We start from the raw sequence: 17,893 nt of genomic DNA on the forward strand, positions 1-17,893 counted from the left end.
CAATTAAAAATAATATTTTGAAAAAGCCAGGGGGGCAAATGCCCCAGCTTGCCCTCCCCTGCGGGCACCTATGTTAAAATAGGTAATGCTCTATTACAGTCTAGTGTACTTTAAGGCATTTAGAGTCAATGTGGTGCATGTGTTAAATTTGAATTGAATTATATAAAACCATTGTATACAACAAACGATTCTGAGCAAAAACAGCCTGTCAGCCTATAATGTTACTAAGTAAGTATAATAAGTATATTTTATGATATTAATATATTATTGTGATTAAAGTAATATATATATATATATATATATATTATATATAAATTAGCCATTATTACTGTAGTAGGTTTAGTTAATTTTTGATGAAAAATTACATTCAAAAATGTCATTGTGTGTATAAAATGTAATACTATATTTACTTTAAATGTTTCAAGTACCAACGAATAATATTTTTAAATAAGGTACAACAAAAATATCTAGAATCGTTATTCTTTGTTTTAATATGCAATTTCGTCAAATTTTAAATTAATATAAAATATAATTTAAAAAAAAAAAAACTGTTTATGTATGTATATTTTTTAGATGTTTTACCGTTTTGGTTACAAAATGAAATTAACTACTAATGAGGAAGACAAGTGGGAATTTGATTTAAATTTTCAATCTTTAACTTAAATATTTTTTGTGAGGAGCCAGGGCCTTATATTAGTTTTTCAAGCTTTCTAACCAAACAAATAAAATTTTATTGACACTTAAAGAAAACAAAATGAAAATTTCAAAGTATATTTATTTTTTGAATTATAACAAAATAAGAAAATCGGTACATGAAAAATGAAAGAAATTGAATGTTGTAAAAATATGAACTTCAAGTGCTCATAAAAATTTGACTTTTCGTGAATATTTTTCTTTTTAATTAAGGTATACGAACGCTTCTTGCGTTCGAACTGACGACCATTTGAGTTGGTCGAGACAGTACTGTTCGATAATCTCTATTACCAGCATATCGAAAAAATTTGATTGAGCTAATATGTTGTGTTCGTGTTAGTGATCGCCGTGCAGGACACGTTGAGCACAACTACAACTAATTATTTAAACGACGTAGCACGTCCTCGTTAGTCTTGAGATTAAGTTGTGACTTGTGTTGAAAAAGATAGGTAAAATAATAAAACCCTGGTTCGTATTTATTATAGAATAAAAACTATTATTATACGTTAATCACAAATATATTTTGTTCATTCAAAGTATTCACCACCCAATGTTATACACTTGCCCCATCGCTCCTGCCACTTTTTGAAGCAGTGTTGGAACGTTGTAAGTCTTCAACTTTTTAGTTGTTTGAGACTTGAGTTGATCCACCGCATTATTTTTTATTGTTTCAATGTCATCAAATCTTTGTCCTTTGAGGTCAGTTTTAATTTTTGGAAATAAAAAAAAAATCACAAGGGGCGAAGTTTGGTGATTGTGGGGGGGGGGGGGTGGTGAGGTACAACTGGAATTTGTTTATCAGCTAGAAACTCGTGGATTGATAAGGCAGAATTTTTGCACAGACTCGTCTCATGCCTAAATCTTCAGTCAAAATAGTTAGACATGATCCAAAAGAAATGTTACCTACACTCACTGTCTCACTAGAAAGTTCTCTTATCGTCATTCGTCGATCTGATCGAATAATTTTTCGTACTTTTGCCACCATTTCCAAATTTATTATTGTTGAAGGTCGTCCAGTACGAGAGTCATCATCAGTGGCGTATCCATGGGGGGGGGGGGGGTGTAAATGTATATTAGGGTTACTCTTTATTCCCTTTTTTCGAGAGCCGCTGTCACAATTCGAGAATACACATACAGGCATTTTCTGTGGTTTGATTTAATAATTATTTGCAATAAAAATAAAATTAACAATACTAAATAATTAGGAAACTAGGAACGTAATTGAAGAAATACACTAAATTAGTTTCAGAAATACAAAGTTTTTATTACAAAACATTGACAATTTGACATATCAAATACAAATTTTATATTCTATAAGATAACCAATTAATAATATAAATACAATTACTATTATATAGCAATACATTATAATATAAATTTAAAAATTATTATTAGAATATTGATAACATTAAATACAAGTATAATAATATATATATTCATAAAAATAACATCACACCATGTAAATCTGATGTATGTAAAACCATGACAATTGACAATTAAGATCCTATTAAATAATTATATAAATAACTGCTATGAATTATACACAAATGAGCGGCAAAATATGGACCAAACAAATCAGGAGAACGGCTGACGTCACAGTTCTGGGTGAGGTGCGGGAGGGGTGCGCGTTCTCCGACAAAATTAGTGATGTTGATATCATACCTATCTATTTTGTCATGCCTAATGCATTCGTGGCTCGCCGATCATCAACACAAGCATATCATTGTGTAAAACTAATAGTTATTAGTTGGTCGTATTAATTTTATTTTTACAATGAAATAAATATCCGATACCACGAAGTAAAGTATGGTAAGTTTAAATTTGCTGAACCCCCCCCCCCCCCCCATAAAAAGTTCCTGGCTACGCCACTGGTCATCATTATGTCTTCACGACCCTAAATAAACCTTTTATGCCATTCAAATGTTTTAGACCTGCTCATCGCTTCATATTCAAATGTTTTTTTAATCATTTCAAAAGTTTCAGTCGCTGATTTACCGAGTTTAACGCTAAATTTATTGCAAACACGCTGCTCGAGTTTATTCGACATGACAAAAACGGCAGACACAATAAAATTTAAAAGTATCTGATTTCAACGAATTGTCGTTCATTAGTCATTATTAACAGCTAATATTAACTCGCGACTTGAATAACATAATTGAGTGTTATCTCTATTTTTATTTGATGTGTGTATATTCCCGATTCGATTATTTTTAGCGAAGATTTAATTTAAGTTCCGGTATTTTTTGATCACACCTCGTATAGATACTTGCTATAGTAAGAGTAAGTACTAAGTGCTCTAACCGTATTTATGCGGATTGCGGATTCTATCAATGACGTATATGACGTGCTGTTATAATATTATAATTTTAGTCCCCAATATTGCTGCATTAATATGCGTAAAGGGAAAAACTACTTGTTGTTTTCACCTTTGATCTATATTAATTTCTTGCTATGCAGGCTTTTAAACATTTTATATATCCTATGTCTCACTGCCTTATTATTAATTATTCTACTTGTGTAATTTATTATTCTACCTTGTATTTATAAATTTACATTATAGCATTATTGTTATTATTATTATTACATTATTGGGTTTTACTATAGTGATCAAAAAAAGTTTGGTCACCCCTGGTGTAAACACGCCGATGTCCGATACACGTCATCCGCTTGGAAGTCGAAAGATAGTTGTAGTTTTGAGTTTGTTTTATTCAGACTATTCAGTTTTCAATGTGTTGTGTGTTGCTTCAAGTCTTAAGTGTCGCTTCGTTGTTATCATAAACGACATAAAGCGTTCCGCAACCTTATCTATAATAGTTTCTTTCATAATTTAAATTTAGACCATAATATTGGCATAGAATAGATTAAATTTAATCTATCCTGTGATATTGGTAAGGTATTCCGGTAAACTAAATATTATATTCGCCCGAGGTTTAATATCTATTATACCTCTATCTGATAATCTATGACTGTAATTAAATATTTCTATAGAAATTGAAAATCTTTAAATTCTGTCTAACAAACCGACAATTGATTGTAAAATAATACAAATAAATATTAAATTGTAGATGAGTAACAGTTAACTTATTCAAACTACGGACATCCAATCAATATAAAAGGATTTAAACAGATTCGACTATGTCAAAAGATGTAAGTAATATTCAGTATTAGATAATAGATTTATAGTAGAGCCTCAATAGTCCAGACGAATTCAGACCGTGCATCGTACGGATTACAGGAACTTTTTCTGCCTACACAAACGACTACTAAGATTCTTATTTTTTTTCCATCACCTACCTATATATTTATTGTACTTTAAATAACAAAATTAATAAAAAAAAAAACTTTAAAATAATGAATTACAAAATTTTTTTAAACTTAAGTAGGTATCTATAATAGTCAGTAGTTTTTTTTCTGAATAATACTTTCAATTTTTATTTCACAAGCGTGCTCTTAATCGATGTACCATAAACATATCAGTGCTATCCATGTTCTTATCTCCCTATTGCCATCTAGTGTTCAAAACATTCACAGCTTCTGAAGAAGAAACTATACTTGTGCTCATAGAGCCACTTTCATCCTCATCGTCAATATCATCCTCTTTTGTTACAATTTGTAGAATTTGATCAGTTAATATTTCATAATTTGCCAAATCTTTGTCTGCACCTTAGCAAGTCAATTTCTTTATTTGAGAATCAAGCATTTCATTCTTACATATTTCCTGTATTTGGTTTCTAAGCGTAGAAAGTTGAATGTTATTGATTTTAGCTACTTCGTCAATTTCATCTTTCTCTTGTAAAAGAAAGCATGACATGTTTTTACCTAGATTTTTTTATGAGCATTGATGTGACCAATTTCCAACAATTTGCAAAACTAAAAGTTGTCTTATAAATTGATGGCCTTTAGATCATTAAAAAATAGATTTATTTTACCGCGTTTACCAGATTATCGGGGTCCTGACTATCAAGGTTCTATACTATATGAGTAATTATATAGTAATTATATGTAACTTATTGTATTGAAGTAATGATATTGATTTTGCTGAAATAAATAAATAAATAATAAACTACAATGTGAAGTATGAAAATAATATGTAAAATATCTATTGAACATATTATTTGACTATAAAAATGTATAGTGTGTATTATATTTAATTTTTCAACTAGAAACTTTAAAATTATACTTAAACTTTTATCCAAAACTCTTATGACTAACACAACTCACCCATTTTTTGTTTTGATGTAAAAGTAGGTACCTAATATGAAACTAAGTATTTTATTTTTCAAACTAGTTACAGACTCAGTCTCATAGTATTTGTAGTTATACCTTAATATCAATGTTTAAAACCGGTTTTTTTATATTATTACATGTAACTATGTAGGTAATATAACTTAAATAATGTCATGAAGTTCCCACTCATTTCTCCATTCCTGAACCATGTTATAAGTGATAGCTATTTCTTTCAATATATAATTTGTAAATCATATTGTAGGGTTTGGTTGGTAAGTCTGGTAAGGGGCAATAACAATTGCACAGAGAAAAGTTTAAATTTAATATATAAATTTGATTTTTATAGATAACCATATATTGGATAGCAATGATAGCATACAACTATTAAATATAGACTATAAGTGAACTCTGTTATAATCAATTATTTTTTTAACTATTTTTTTTATTATTTTTATGTACTTAGCTATAATTTTTTGTATAATTAGGTTGCATTTTTAAGGTGCTGAAGTTATTTGAGATTTTACTTGGTTTCTTCAAAAACTTAATTCTGTGTTTTCTAGGAAATGCTGGAGTACTAGATATATAAAATGAATGTTATTGTATAAATATGAATATTTAATAATAAGCATGATATTGATGTAATATTTGGTAAAATTATGTTTCAGAATGTGGTGGATCATCTGTGCAAAAAAAAGAAGAATTTTAGAAATGAAGTTGAACATTTTGATATTTCACATTCTTCTGAAAATTTAAATAGTATTGATAAATTAAATTTGTCTAATACTCATAATTTTAAAACATCTTCCAATTCTTCCATGTTAACCAGTACAAATGATACTTCTGACAAAGAAATAATTGGAATTGATGTTGTACATAATTCAAGTCAACTAAAACTAAATGAAAAAGATTGTAGATTTGTAATAGAGAAAATAGGGTCAAATGAAACTATTTTAAATAGTCAAGATGAAAAATTGTTACATACATTAATAGAAAAAATGAATGATTATACTTCTAGTACAGATTCAGAATTATTAGATTTAAATACTCAAAAATTTATGGAATTAAATTTAAAAAGAGCTTTACAACTACTTAGTGAATTTTCACAAAAATTAGATTTAAATAGTTCTAAAACACATTCTATTAAACAAGTAGATTCAGACAATTCATCTGCAAATTCGCCTATACTTTTAATCAGTGATTTAAGAAATGTAGAATTAAAAAACAAGAATTCAATCATTAATGATCAACATAAATTAAATAATTTATCTCCTAAAATTGATCTTAAATTGTCCAGTCAAGATCAATATGTTGAATGTCCAGGTGAAGACCAAGACACTGAAATAACTTCATTTCGAGATATGTGTGAGATGTTCTCAAAAATTGGAGAAGTTGATAACAATAAAATTATGAAAAAAAATAATCAATCGAATAACAATGTTTTTAAACCAGTGAATCATAATGTAATAAGTTGCTCCAACAGTACACCATCTGTACTAAATACATTTCAATTAAATTCTTTTAAAGGTGCTAATGATATTTCAAAACGTTTAGCACTTAAAAGACATCAAACCAAAGATTTAAGATTTGATTCATCTGATGATAGTTCATCTGAATATTTAAATGATCTATCTTCAAAACAATATAATTCCAAGAGCAAAAGTAATAAAATAACATTTCCAGAGGATAATTTAAAAATTGATTCTAAGCGTTACTCAGATACAATTGTTGATCGACCTAAGTGTGTAAAAAAAATTAAACTATCTGATTCATCTGGAGATAGAGAGGTTGATTATATGTTAATTGAAAATAAATTATTAAAAGAAAATCATACAATATTTTATTTTTCATCTACTGGAAAAGTGCATTTTGATATGTTAAATTCTATCAAAAAAAAAAAGTCATTCTATATTAATAACTAATAACAATAAATGTTTAATTTAAATTTTTTTTTTTTTAAATATTAATGATATCCTCGGCATCATGGGCCATTGGGTTTACAGTGAGAAATATATTTAAAAAAGAAAAAATTACATGAATTGTATCTATATCTAAATTATACTAGATTTTGGTTAGAAGATTGGCGGCTGTGAATGCTGTGATGAACTGTATCAGGTTGGTAATGGTTTGAGGATAGTTTAATATTTCTGAAAGTGATGATTCGGGCAGGTTGAAGCTTGTTTGGGTATTGAGATATGTTCGGCAATCGGTGAGGATGTGTTTGATGGATATTTGAACACCGCAGGTTGTGCATATTGGAGGTTCTTCCCTCGACATTAGAAAACTGTGAGAGATTTTTGTGTGTCCTATTATCAGTCTGGTTATTATTACTTCGAATTTTCTATGGATTTTGAATTGAAATGACTAATAATGTTAACTGTTATGTTTTATGTGGTTTAATCTTGTGTAATAAGATGTCCACTTTTGTTGACATCCCTTTATTATAAGTGTTTGTATGTCACTGTAAGAAAAGATTTGTATGGACGATGATAGAAGTGATGTGCGTATGTAGAACTTATTATTTAGTTAGTAATTAGAAAGTATATGAAAGTAATTAGAAAAGGCAAGGAATCGGTTAGAATGGAGAATTGGAGTTGTAAACCAACCTTCGGGTTGAAAAAAAAAAAAAAAAAATGAAAGTAACTACACAAGTTTATTGATATTGTATTTAGATGTTAAAAAACTTTTAAAATATTAACTGAATTATATTAGGTACAGTAAATTTGTTTAAATATTTAAACTTTGTTACTAGGCACTAATTAGTCATAATTACTAAATGATCCGATTCAACTTCTTTGATTAAAACTGAACTAAGATTTAATAATGGTAAATTTCAATACCAAAGCAGTTCCTTGTTGGTTATAGATAGTTATAACAAAATATAATTTTTATTTTAACATAATCTATCACAAAATTAAATTCATATTTTAAAACATTTATAAAATTTTTTTTAGAATAAATTTAAACTTCAGTTATTTTTTTTATATCAATATTGTGTGTCTAATATATAAGATCAATTTTTACACATTAACATGTTAATAATGATTTGATAATCAAAATTTGATTTTAAATTGTTAATTATGTTTGTTTTTTTAATGATTTAATTAAGTGTATAATTTTTTTTTTAAATGATGAATGGTTCATTATAAAAAAATTATCTACTTTTTAATATGTAAATATGTAATCTTGTATAGTGTATACAACTTGTTTACTACCTAACCATAGTCTATAGATAATATATTACATTTTGTAATTTATGAATTCCTAAATAAAATTTGAATTAAAATGCTATACACTGTATTTACTTATGAGCATGTACATTTAGCATGTACTCATATCGCGTGTATGTGAATCCAGGCTTGTGGATTTTATCCACCTGCTGACAATAATTATAAATAAAGTTTCCAAATTGAATATGGAAATACTCTGTTCTATAAATGTCCTCGGAGATTTTATCCGTTTCCCCGTATACTTGGTACCTCGGCTGTAATCGTGCTCACTGCTTACCATAGACATATAAATTACATTTATATGTCTATGCTGCTTACCTAGTACTAAATTGTACATGGATCAGCAATGGCTAGGCATGTGCAGGGGGTAAGCGTGATAGATAATAAGAAGTATTATTTATGGGTAAATGTTTGTATCCCACAGAGTAATAATAATGTTATTATATTATATTTATTATATAATATTATATTGCTTTATTTGTATGCAGCGCTACCCACATATGTATAGATAATGAACTAGATTGCCAACTATTTTTTTTTTTTTTTTGCTGAAACTGATTAGAGTCGACGCCAAAAAAGTCATGTTGGTTCTTAATTGGTTGTAGGCACGAGTGCCACGATTTAAGTAATAAGTACAGAACATTAAGATTTAAGATATATCTTGAGTTAAGTTAAGATTCTTAACCGTGCCCTCAAGCAACATGGCGGAAAATCGGCGTCTCGTGGCGCTACCTATTATATTTATCAAATTATAAACAGTGTACCGATGTACCAATTGTACCAGTACCATTGATAATAAATTAATTATCACCACGATATCTTAGCCACAGAAAAAGTCATTCAAAACAGTAACTATTGTGTTATTCCGTGATTTTTACTTCAAAATAATTATTTTTTATCTGTAGTGTACTATAAGTAGTCATTAGTCTTTATAGAGAACTTGACCCTCGGTACTCATTAGACAATGAGTACAGTATTAATTAATAATTAGTAATAAACTGAAGTCTGACCACTGACCAGTGTGATTGTTTCAGAACGACAGTGCTCTAAGCTCCACGTACATCGTAAATTATAACATTGTTCTATGCTCTTAAGACGGTGTTAAGTTAAAAAATTGTTTCACGAATGTAACATTTTACTGCATTATTTGTGTTTACACTTAAATTATTTACATATCTTATAGTTTATCTTTCTTATTTATTTATTTTTTTGGATATCGCGTTTATACTGATATGGACAATAAATATATCGAATTAGATAACAATTTGCTGGATCAAATTTTAAAATCAGAAACTGATCTACATAATTATTCACAGCAGGTGGAATCGGATTTGAAAAAACATGAGAACCTGGATGTGGAAAAATATATCAAGTCTGGAGATCAAATAGTGACATTACACAAGCATTTGAATCATTGTGAAAACGTATTGGAACACACAGAATCAGTGTTGTATACTTTTCAAGAAGAATTACAAAATATAACAAATGAAATTACTAGGTTACAGCAGAGATCAATATTTATGGCTCAACAGCTCTGTAATAGACAGTCCTTCAAAGGGCTCATGCATCAATTTATTGAAGATGTAGTTGTGTCTGAAACACTAATTTCAGTTATAACTACATGTTCAGTGACCGATGAAAAGTTTTCAACACATTTGTCTGTACTGAACTATAAAATATTGTTTGTCGATGAACAAAATTTTAAAGATGTAAAATCTCAAAACGATGTGAAAGATGTGTATGAAAAATTAAAAATTACAGCTACATCCAAAATTAGACATTTTATTTTGGAACAAATAAGTAAATTTAAGAAACCTACTACAAATTATCATATACCACAAAACACTTTATTCGAGTATAAATTCTTGTTTGAGTTCTTGCTCAATCATGACTCAATATCTGCTCAAGAAATATATAATGACTATGTTGATGCCTTGAGTAAAGTTTATTTTACTTATTTTAAATCGTACTTGAGTTATTTACAGAAGCTACAATTTGAAGAAGTAGCTACAAAAGATGATCTATTAGCAGTGGAAGATGCAACGTCACGTACCCTTTTTCAAAAATCAATAAAAAAAAACACTGTTTTTACAATCGGTAATAGAGCAACTGTTCTCAATGAAATTGACAATTCAATAATTATACCACATCAAAACAATTTGACCAATATATCATTTGAAGCAATATTTAGATCTGTCCAGTATGCTCTTGTAGATAATGCTTGTCGAGAATATAAATTTGATTGTGAGTTTTTCAAAGTAGATCAACCTACTGCTCAGGGATTATTCTCTCAAATCATGGGTAAAACCCTAGGGCTTTTAATAAAACATTTAGAACATTTTGTTGAAAACTGCTATGATGCAATAGCACTTTTTTTGTGTGGTCAGTTAAGTATGCGATATCAAACTCTTTGTCAAAATCGTTTAGTTCCTGGGCTTGCACAGTATTGGGATACAATTCTTGCAATGATTGGAACCAGATTTCGTTTTATACTAAAACGACATATTCAAAGTGTTAAAGATTATGATATTTCCAAATTTAATAAAGAAAAGAAGCCTCACTTTGTTGTGAGAAGATATGCAGAGCTTGTATCAGCTATAGTTTCATTCAGTGAAAACAATAAATGTGAACCTGAACTAATTTGTAGCCTTACTGAAGAAGTTTTAGCGTTTATTTTACGTCTTGCAACTATGTTTAAAACTCGTAAGGATCGTTTAATATTTTTGATTAATAATTATGATTTGGTTTTGAGAATATTAATGGAACGTGTTAGAGATAGTACATTTGAAGTAGATAGATTTAAAGAAGAGCTTTCAGCAAGAAGTAAAGATTTTGTTGATGAAGTACTTCATGTATATTTTGGTGGAATGATGAAGTTTGTTACAGACGCAGAGAATGGCGAAGATATTGATTCAGATTCAAGGCAATTAGGATTGACTAAGACATTCACATCTACCTGGAAGATGTCTTTAGAAGAGATAAATAAAGAGATATTACCTTCATTTCCTAATCTAACAACAGGTGCTTCTTTGTTACAATTAGCATTTTCACAGTTAATTGATTATTATCATAGATTTCAAAAAGCTCTATTAGCTACAAACAAAGCACAGTTACCTAATATACACGTTATAATGATAGAGATTAAGAAATATAAAACTAATTATTAGCTTTTATACATACATAATACATACCTAATTGTAAAACATAATTTTATAGGAAGTATTATAAATTGTTATTATTTTTTAATTTCCCGTTTTATTTTTTATATATATATAATGTGATGATAAAATTATATTTTACCTTTGTTAATTAATGTATTATATTATTATTTTACTTATTGTTTATGATTGTAAACTGCATATATTTTTATTGTATTTACTCAATATTATAGTGAAAATTATTATGTGGTTCCATACTTATAATTACTGTTGTAATAGTTTTATTTCTGATGTTCACCAAATAATTCTATGTATAATATAAAATATACTATCAATATCCATCATTATAAATTTACAGACCCAAAAGCCATACTTCAACCCCATATTTTATAAAGTTAAATCTACCTACTAACAAGTTTTAGGATTTCTTTTTTAAATATCTCTAATGAGGTATTTTTAATTTTAGTTCTAGATTAATTAAAAGAATTCTCCAATTGTTTTAAAAAAAAAGTAATTATTAAAATATTTATGAAGTTATGAAGAAAACAAAAAATAACAGTGAAATTCATAATTTTGGTATAGTTTAAGTGAGTATGACATTTAATTACTAAATTTCAATTTGTGTTATTGACTTGTAATTTTTAAATATTTAATTAATCTTTTAAGGACTTATAACTGCGAGTTGTTGTTTTCTTTTATATTTATGGACTATATGTCTATATAAATGTCATGATCATGAGATAATTTATTGATTTTACATAGTTTTATGATCTTATAATTTAAATATAAACAAATGTGTGATGACAATTATTTTTGGATGGTTTAAAAAAAAGTCATGTTATTCATTTTAAAAAGCAAAATATGTAAAGAAAGACATCCTATTGACTTAAAAAGAAAAAAATTATAATAATGTAAAATATTGTTTTATTATTCTACATAATAATAAAATGTACATAGTAGTATACTTAATATGTTCTGATGCTTTAAATAATCAAAATTCATAGAGATACATTGGCTTAGTCCCCCCAAAATGTATGACAGGCCCCCCCCCCCAATTTTTTTGATTATTTAAAATTTTATGATATTTAAGCATGGGATAATGAGATACATACTAAATAATATTAGTGGTATATGATGCAGAGAATTATTCAAAAGTATATTGTACAAATATAAAATAATATTGCTATAGTTTATTTTGAAATTCCTAAAATCCTACATAATTAATAATAATATTTTTATCTAATAAATGTGACGGTGGAATATTGAGGCGGTTCACTGCGACAGCGTCTAATAATCGAACTCCCGATATTTCCGACTATTAATAAATAATAAAATGTTGACACCTGCAGAAATGGCTGAAATTGTATCATCTAACACTTCTTCCAAACTTGTATAAATTGTTGAACATAACATAGATTATACAATTCCTATTAGCAGTGCTACTTGTGAAAGAGCATTCTCTGCTATGCTGCGGGTAAAAAATCGGCTACGTTCAACAATGTCACAAGATCGCTTTTCAAATTTAGCTTTATATTAAGCATTGAAAGAGATTTAACTAATAAAATAGACAATGATACTGTCTTAGAACATTTTATAGGTAACAATAATAATAGACGGATAGATCTAATTATGTAAATTACAAATTATAATCTATGAGATTATCGATGATGTCATAATATTTAAATATTTTATGTAAAACATACTACAATATAGAAGTAGGTACATGATTTAAAATAATATAGTACAGTAATAATATTTTATAATTGTTTTTATTTAATTAATATAATTATTGTTCTAATGTTCTGTGGCTGCGGCAATGGGGGTATGGAGGCAAAGCCCCCCATGGCTCATTATGACTAAATTTATTTGTAGGGCTTCAGCCCCCCAAATATTTTAGACCTAGTTGCATCTAAAATTACATTAAACTTAATACATACTCTCAAATACTTTTTGTATTTCGTAAGAATAAATTCACCTTGGGAACAATATTTTAAATTTTAATAAATAATTATACCACGGGTCACAGTTTTTTGTGTATTGCATTGTTTTTGGATTTTTTTTAATTTATCTTTGTTTTGGTTGAATCTTAAATCCTATAAATTATGGAGAATAACTATAAAAATAAATGATCATTACCTATTTAAAAGTAATACACCTGGGCGGGAATTTACCGACCAATCAAAAGAAGTGCAATTCGTGTGCATAGTTCGTCAATATTTGGAAAATATATCAATATACCATATTATTAATTCATCATGATATTAAAATCAATATCTAGCCTATCAAAAGAAAATAGTCTCGAGTGCCGCGGCCATACTTGTAATAAATAATTTACTGTTTAATTGAACTATGCTACCATCACGGTAGTACCTAGGCACTATTTTTAATTTTTTTTTTTCAACCACGAACTAGGGTAACAACAAAGATTTGGTAATCATTTAAACCGTGTTAACTGATAGTGTGATATTTTTGACACTACTCAATTACTCAGATAGTCAGATCATAATAATATACAGTATACACAATTATTATAAATCATATTAATTTAATTGTTTTATTTTCTTGATAATTAAACATTTTATATGAAAATCAAGTAATTTCAAAGATTATTTATCTGCTTATTGAGTAATTTATTGTCTTTTGATTTCTGATAAGTAGGTAAGTAATAGTGTTAGCTATTGTTTTTCAATTGATTTATAACGTTAAACGTTTTCACTTTTCCAGTTGGATAAGATGACAAGACATGCTAGGAATTGTACAGCAGGTGCTGTTTACACATACCATGAGAAACAAAAAGACGCTTCTCAGTCTGGCTATGGAACTCAAAACGAGCGTGTCGGCAAAGATTCTATTAAGAGCTTTGATTGTTGTTCATTGACATTACAACCCTGCAGAACTCCAATTGTTTCGTGAGTTATATATTAGTAATAAGCATTTTGCCAATTATAAGCTAAAGTAAAATGTTTGATCTTTATTTTGTTATGTAGTCCTGAAGGCCATTTATTTGATAAAGAAGCTTTATTGCAATACATGATTACCAAAAAAAATGAATACTGTAGAAAACTGAAAGAGTATGAAAAACAGAAACACAAAGAAGAAGAAGAATTAGCTGAACTAGGTAGAGCTGAACAGCAATCTAAAGTGAATGATTTTCTTAAAAGAGAAAGTATGGTGAAAAAACAAAATGATATTTACAAAATGAAATCTCAGAAACGATCAGAAAAAAATGTATCATCTATTTCGAATATGGCTAATGGTTTGGATAAGCAGCTGCCAAGCTTTTGGGTACCATCAGAAACACCTGATGCTAATAAAGCGCCAATGCAAAAACCAGTAAAAACATTATATTATATTACAACTTAGGTTATAATTAAAAAGTAATAATCATAAGACATATTGTATAATATGTATATTATCTCTGAACATCATTATACAATATTTATTTAATACAGAGTTAATTTGTTTGGTAAAAATCACTTTAATTTGATAATTTTCTACGCATTTTAACAATTAATAGTTATTTGTTTTAGAAAGTTTTGTTTAATGTTATCCAGTTAGATGTTTAGATTTTATACAATTATATTGCTACTGCCATTGTCAAAACAGGGTACTGATTTAGTTGAGCTCCACCTAGAAAGCATTCCCCCTCCACATAGGTTTAGTTGACTCCTGCGTCCTGCCTTTAAAATTTCATTAATATGTTTAAATTTTGTGTACTATTAATTACTGATGTATTATATTTATTTATAGCCCAAAAATCTTGATAGAATCTATACTATATTATTTAATTATTTAAATTAATTGCAAACAAATTAAGTGTTATATTTGACAGTGCAATCCAAACAGACAATAAATCGTCTGAAAACTAATATTGTTTATTCAATTTGTTGTTATAAATAACTATTATATTAAATTTGAAATTAAATATGAAACAATGTGTATGAAACTATGAAATCGCATAATAGAATATTAATTCATATAATAATATGTATAATGTTATCATGTTCAAGAATCTAGTGCTGTGGCACATGCAAAACCTGAGTGGTAAGGTTAGGTGGGTTTAGCCAGTGGGGTAATACTTTCTTAGAAGGGATCAATCAGACCAGTGCCCAAAAAGTGTTCATTTTATGAACTGAGCATTATTGAAACTAGAATATTCACAAGGGTTTATTTAATATTTAAATTTCTTTTCTTAATATTAATTGATGTCCGAAGATGAAGATTACATAATTTAGAATTAATTGTTATTATTTTTTTATTTTGCTAACAATCTAATTGGATTTAATTTGTATGTTTTCTGTTTTGAAGGATAAGACAATTTATTGTCCTATGAGTGGCAAACCATTGAAGTTAAAAAATTTTGTGGATGTTAAGTGGACATTAGTAAATGACCCAAGTGATAAAAAATCTTTGGCAATTCGGGAAAACCGTTACATGTGCGCAGTGACCCATGACATATTAAGTAATGCCGTACCTGCAGCTGTTATTCGTACAACGTATAAATCAATCACATTTTAAACAATATGTCAATATATCAGTATTCTTTAAATATAAAGTGTTAATCTATGTTTTTAGAGGTCATGTGATTACAATGGAATGTTTTGAGAAACTAATTAAAAAAGATTGGCTACATCCTTTGAATGGAGATAAATTAACAGAAAAAGATATCATACCTTTACAAAGGGTAAGGAGTTTATTACTATTATTTATTTTTTTGTATTTTATTCATTTGTTTATTTTATTATTATTAGGGTGGAACGGGATATGCAACAACAAATATGAATTTACAAGGGAAAAATGCAAGACCTGTTCTACAAGCATAAAGGATATTTTCAATTTTAAATGATATTGTTTTACTATAATATATTAAAATAATGTTTGTCATCATTTGAACACAAATTACTGCTATACAATAATATTATTTTAAATTATTTCAATGTGTATGGGATTTATTGTATGTAGCATTGTAGCTTACATGATCTTTTTTTTTTCTATTAAGAAGAATATATTTACAATCTATTTTTACAATAATCAGTAAGTATGATGACAACATTTTATTTATATGGCATTAAGAATATTAGAAAAGGAAGGCCCTCAGTAGTGCCACCTGACAAGAAATTACATTAAGTTAATTACATGATCTAAGTATCAAAAGTAGAAATCATTAAAAAAATTAAAAACATAAAAAGAAAATTGATAACAACTAATTAAAAGTATTGAAAAAAAATTGATAAAGATGATATTGATGGCTGGAACTTATAAGTTGTAACTACTAACTACGATTATAAAGAATCTTTAACTACCAATACTTTATAGTCTATAATCATTACTGTAATAGTGGCACTGGCCTACTGTAATATTTCTATGTAGTTCCTAATGTTTCTAGTTTTAATATGGGCTCATGATTACTGTTTAGGTATTTATCTACTGTGTTTTACTCAAATAGAGGTGTTCGCTTAAATTTATACCATACATCTCAATATTTGGTAAATAATAAAAATGTATGACAAATATATAATTATTGTATACAAAAAAAGATTCTGCTCGAAGATGGACTATATGCAGTTAACCTATAATTAACTAGTAGGTATATTTTATGAATTATTATTACTTATAATTAATCTTGTTATTAGTGGTTATATGTTAATAGAAAAGATAAAATTCATTTTTGTTGAAAAAAATTGTATTTGAAACGAATGAAATGTCACTGTGTATATAAAATATAATAATAATTAATAAACTTACTCTAAATATTTCAAGGACCCACAAATAATGTTTTTAAATAACAACAGAATAAATTCTTTATTCTTGGTTTTAACATGAAATTTTATTCAAAATTGAAGTTAAAAATCTTTGTAAAAAAAACTGTGTTTATATATTGTATTACAGAATTAACTATGTAAGTCGTAGGTGGAACTTTTTTTAAATTTCAATCTGTAGCTATAAAATTTGAACATTTTATACATATTTAATTACACAATAATTTATAAATGTTCAATTCGATACATAAAAAGTTTTAACTTTAAAGGGTTATAAAAAATTTAAGTGGATTTACAATCAACTTTCTTTTAATTTTCACTAACAGTAAATTATAAGGAACCTTGTATTACATTTTCAAAGTTTTTGATCAAGTGAAACATTTTTATCAGCATTAATTTTAAAAAAACTAACAAAAATTAAAAATTCCATGTGTATGTGTATAGATTTATGATTTTTGAATTTTACAATGTAAAACAAAAAGTTTTAATGCAAACATCCAGTAAAAATGTCATGTTTATGTGGTAACTTTTTTAGAGTTATAACAAGATACAAGAACCAAAATTGATTTTGTCTAAAACCTATTTCGCGTAGAAATTCCCGTTTTTCCCTAGGTAATGAAAACAACTGGATTTTAAATTTTAACCTCCCGATTGCATCAATTATATTCACTTTGCCACCGAAAAAGATATTAAAGTGGAAAATCAAATCATGATTTTTACTACTTGTATACACGACAGATACAAAAAATAGTAACACAATATATCATTGTAAAATCAATACAGATTCAGAATCTAAAATAAAATCATACATAATGTACCTACATAAAAC

At 27.4% G+C, this 17,893-nt stretch overlaps 3 protein-coding genes across 6 annotated transcripts; all 3 read left to right on the plus strand.

Moving 5' to 3' along the window:
- Positions 1–2,342: 2,342 nt before the first annotated feature.
- Positions 2,343–8,208, plus strand: LOC107166327 (uncharacterized). 3 transcript variants are annotated; one of them, XM_089220507.1, is made up of 3 exons: positions 2,343–2,502; positions 3,759–3,840; positions 5,586–8,208. In XM_089220507.1, exons 2-3 carry the CDS (start codon positions 3,829–3,831, stop codon positions 6,837–6,839), a joined length of 1,266 nt encoding a protein of 421 aa, XP_089076633.1. In that variant the 5' UTR covers positions 2,343–2,502; positions 3,759–3,828; the 3' UTR covers positions 6,840–8,208. The 3 variants fall into 3 exon arrangements, with proteins under 3 accessions (XP_089076633.1, XP_089076634.1, XP_015370413.1); XM_089220508.1 differs by lacking the exon at positions 2,343–2,502 and adding an exon at positions 2,590–2,973; XM_015514927.2 differs by lacking the exon at positions 2,343–2,502 and adding an exon at positions 3,281–3,581.
- Positions 8,209–8,945: 737 nt separating this feature from the next.
- On the plus strand, positions 8,946–12,493 carry Vps52 (vacuolar protein sorting 52). The gene has a single exon (XM_015522120.2). The coding sequence runs from the start codon at positions 9,380–9,382 to the stop codon at positions 11,312–11,314; it is 1,935 nt and encodes a 644-aa protein (XP_015377606.2). The 5' UTR covers positions 8,946–9,379; the 3' UTR covers positions 11,315–12,493.
- A 1,182-nt stretch (positions 12,494–13,675) lies between these two features.
- LOC107166328 (nitric oxide synthase-interacting protein homolog) lies at positions 13,676–16,236 on the plus strand. 2 transcript variants are annotated; one of them, XM_015514930.2, is made up of 6 exons: positions 13,676–13,959; positions 14,030–14,214; positions 14,293–14,638; positions 15,614–15,801; positions 15,881–15,989; positions 16,057–16,236. In XM_015514930.2, the coding sequence occupies exons 2-6, from the start codon at positions 14,039–14,041 to the stop codon at positions 16,126–16,128; spliced, it is 891 nt and encodes a 296-aa protein (XP_015370416.1). In that variant the 5' UTR covers positions 13,676–13,959; positions 14,030–14,038; the 3' UTR covers positions 16,129–16,236. The 2 variants fall into 2 exon arrangements, with proteins under 2 accessions (XP_015370416.1, XP_015370415.1); XM_015514929.2 differs by having other exon boundaries at positions 13,679–13,963.
- The last annotated feature ends 1,657 nt before the right edge of the window (positions 16,237–17,893 follow it).

The sequence above is a fragment of the Diuraphis noxia genome, unplaced genomic scaffold, assembly GCF_037042655.1.
Source record: "Diuraphis noxia isolate RWA-SAM2 unplaced genomic scaffold, SU_Dnox_SAM2 contig0002, whole genome shotgun sequence".
Lineage (NCBI taxonomy): Eukaryota > Metazoa > Arthropoda > Insecta > Hemiptera > Aphididae > Diuraphis > Diuraphis noxia.

Excerpts from the sequence above, each read along its gene's own strand:
- Vps52 (XM_015522120.2), top strand. The coding sequence starts at position 9,380 with ATGGACAATAAATATATCGAATTAGATAACAATTTGCTGGATCAAATT.
- LOC107166328 (XM_015514930.2), top strand. The coding sequence starts at position 14,039 with ATGACAAGACATGCTAGGAATTGTACAGCAGGTGCTGTTTACACATAC. Across the intron at positions 14,215-14,292 it reads TGCAGAACTCCAATTGTTTC|TCCTGAAGGCCATTTATTTG; the intron begins GTGAGTTATATA and ends TTTGTTATGTAG. Across the intron at positions 15,990-16,056 it reads ATATCATACCTTTACAAAGG|GGTGGAACGGGATATGCAAC; the intron begins GTAAGGAGTTTA and ends TATTATTATTAG.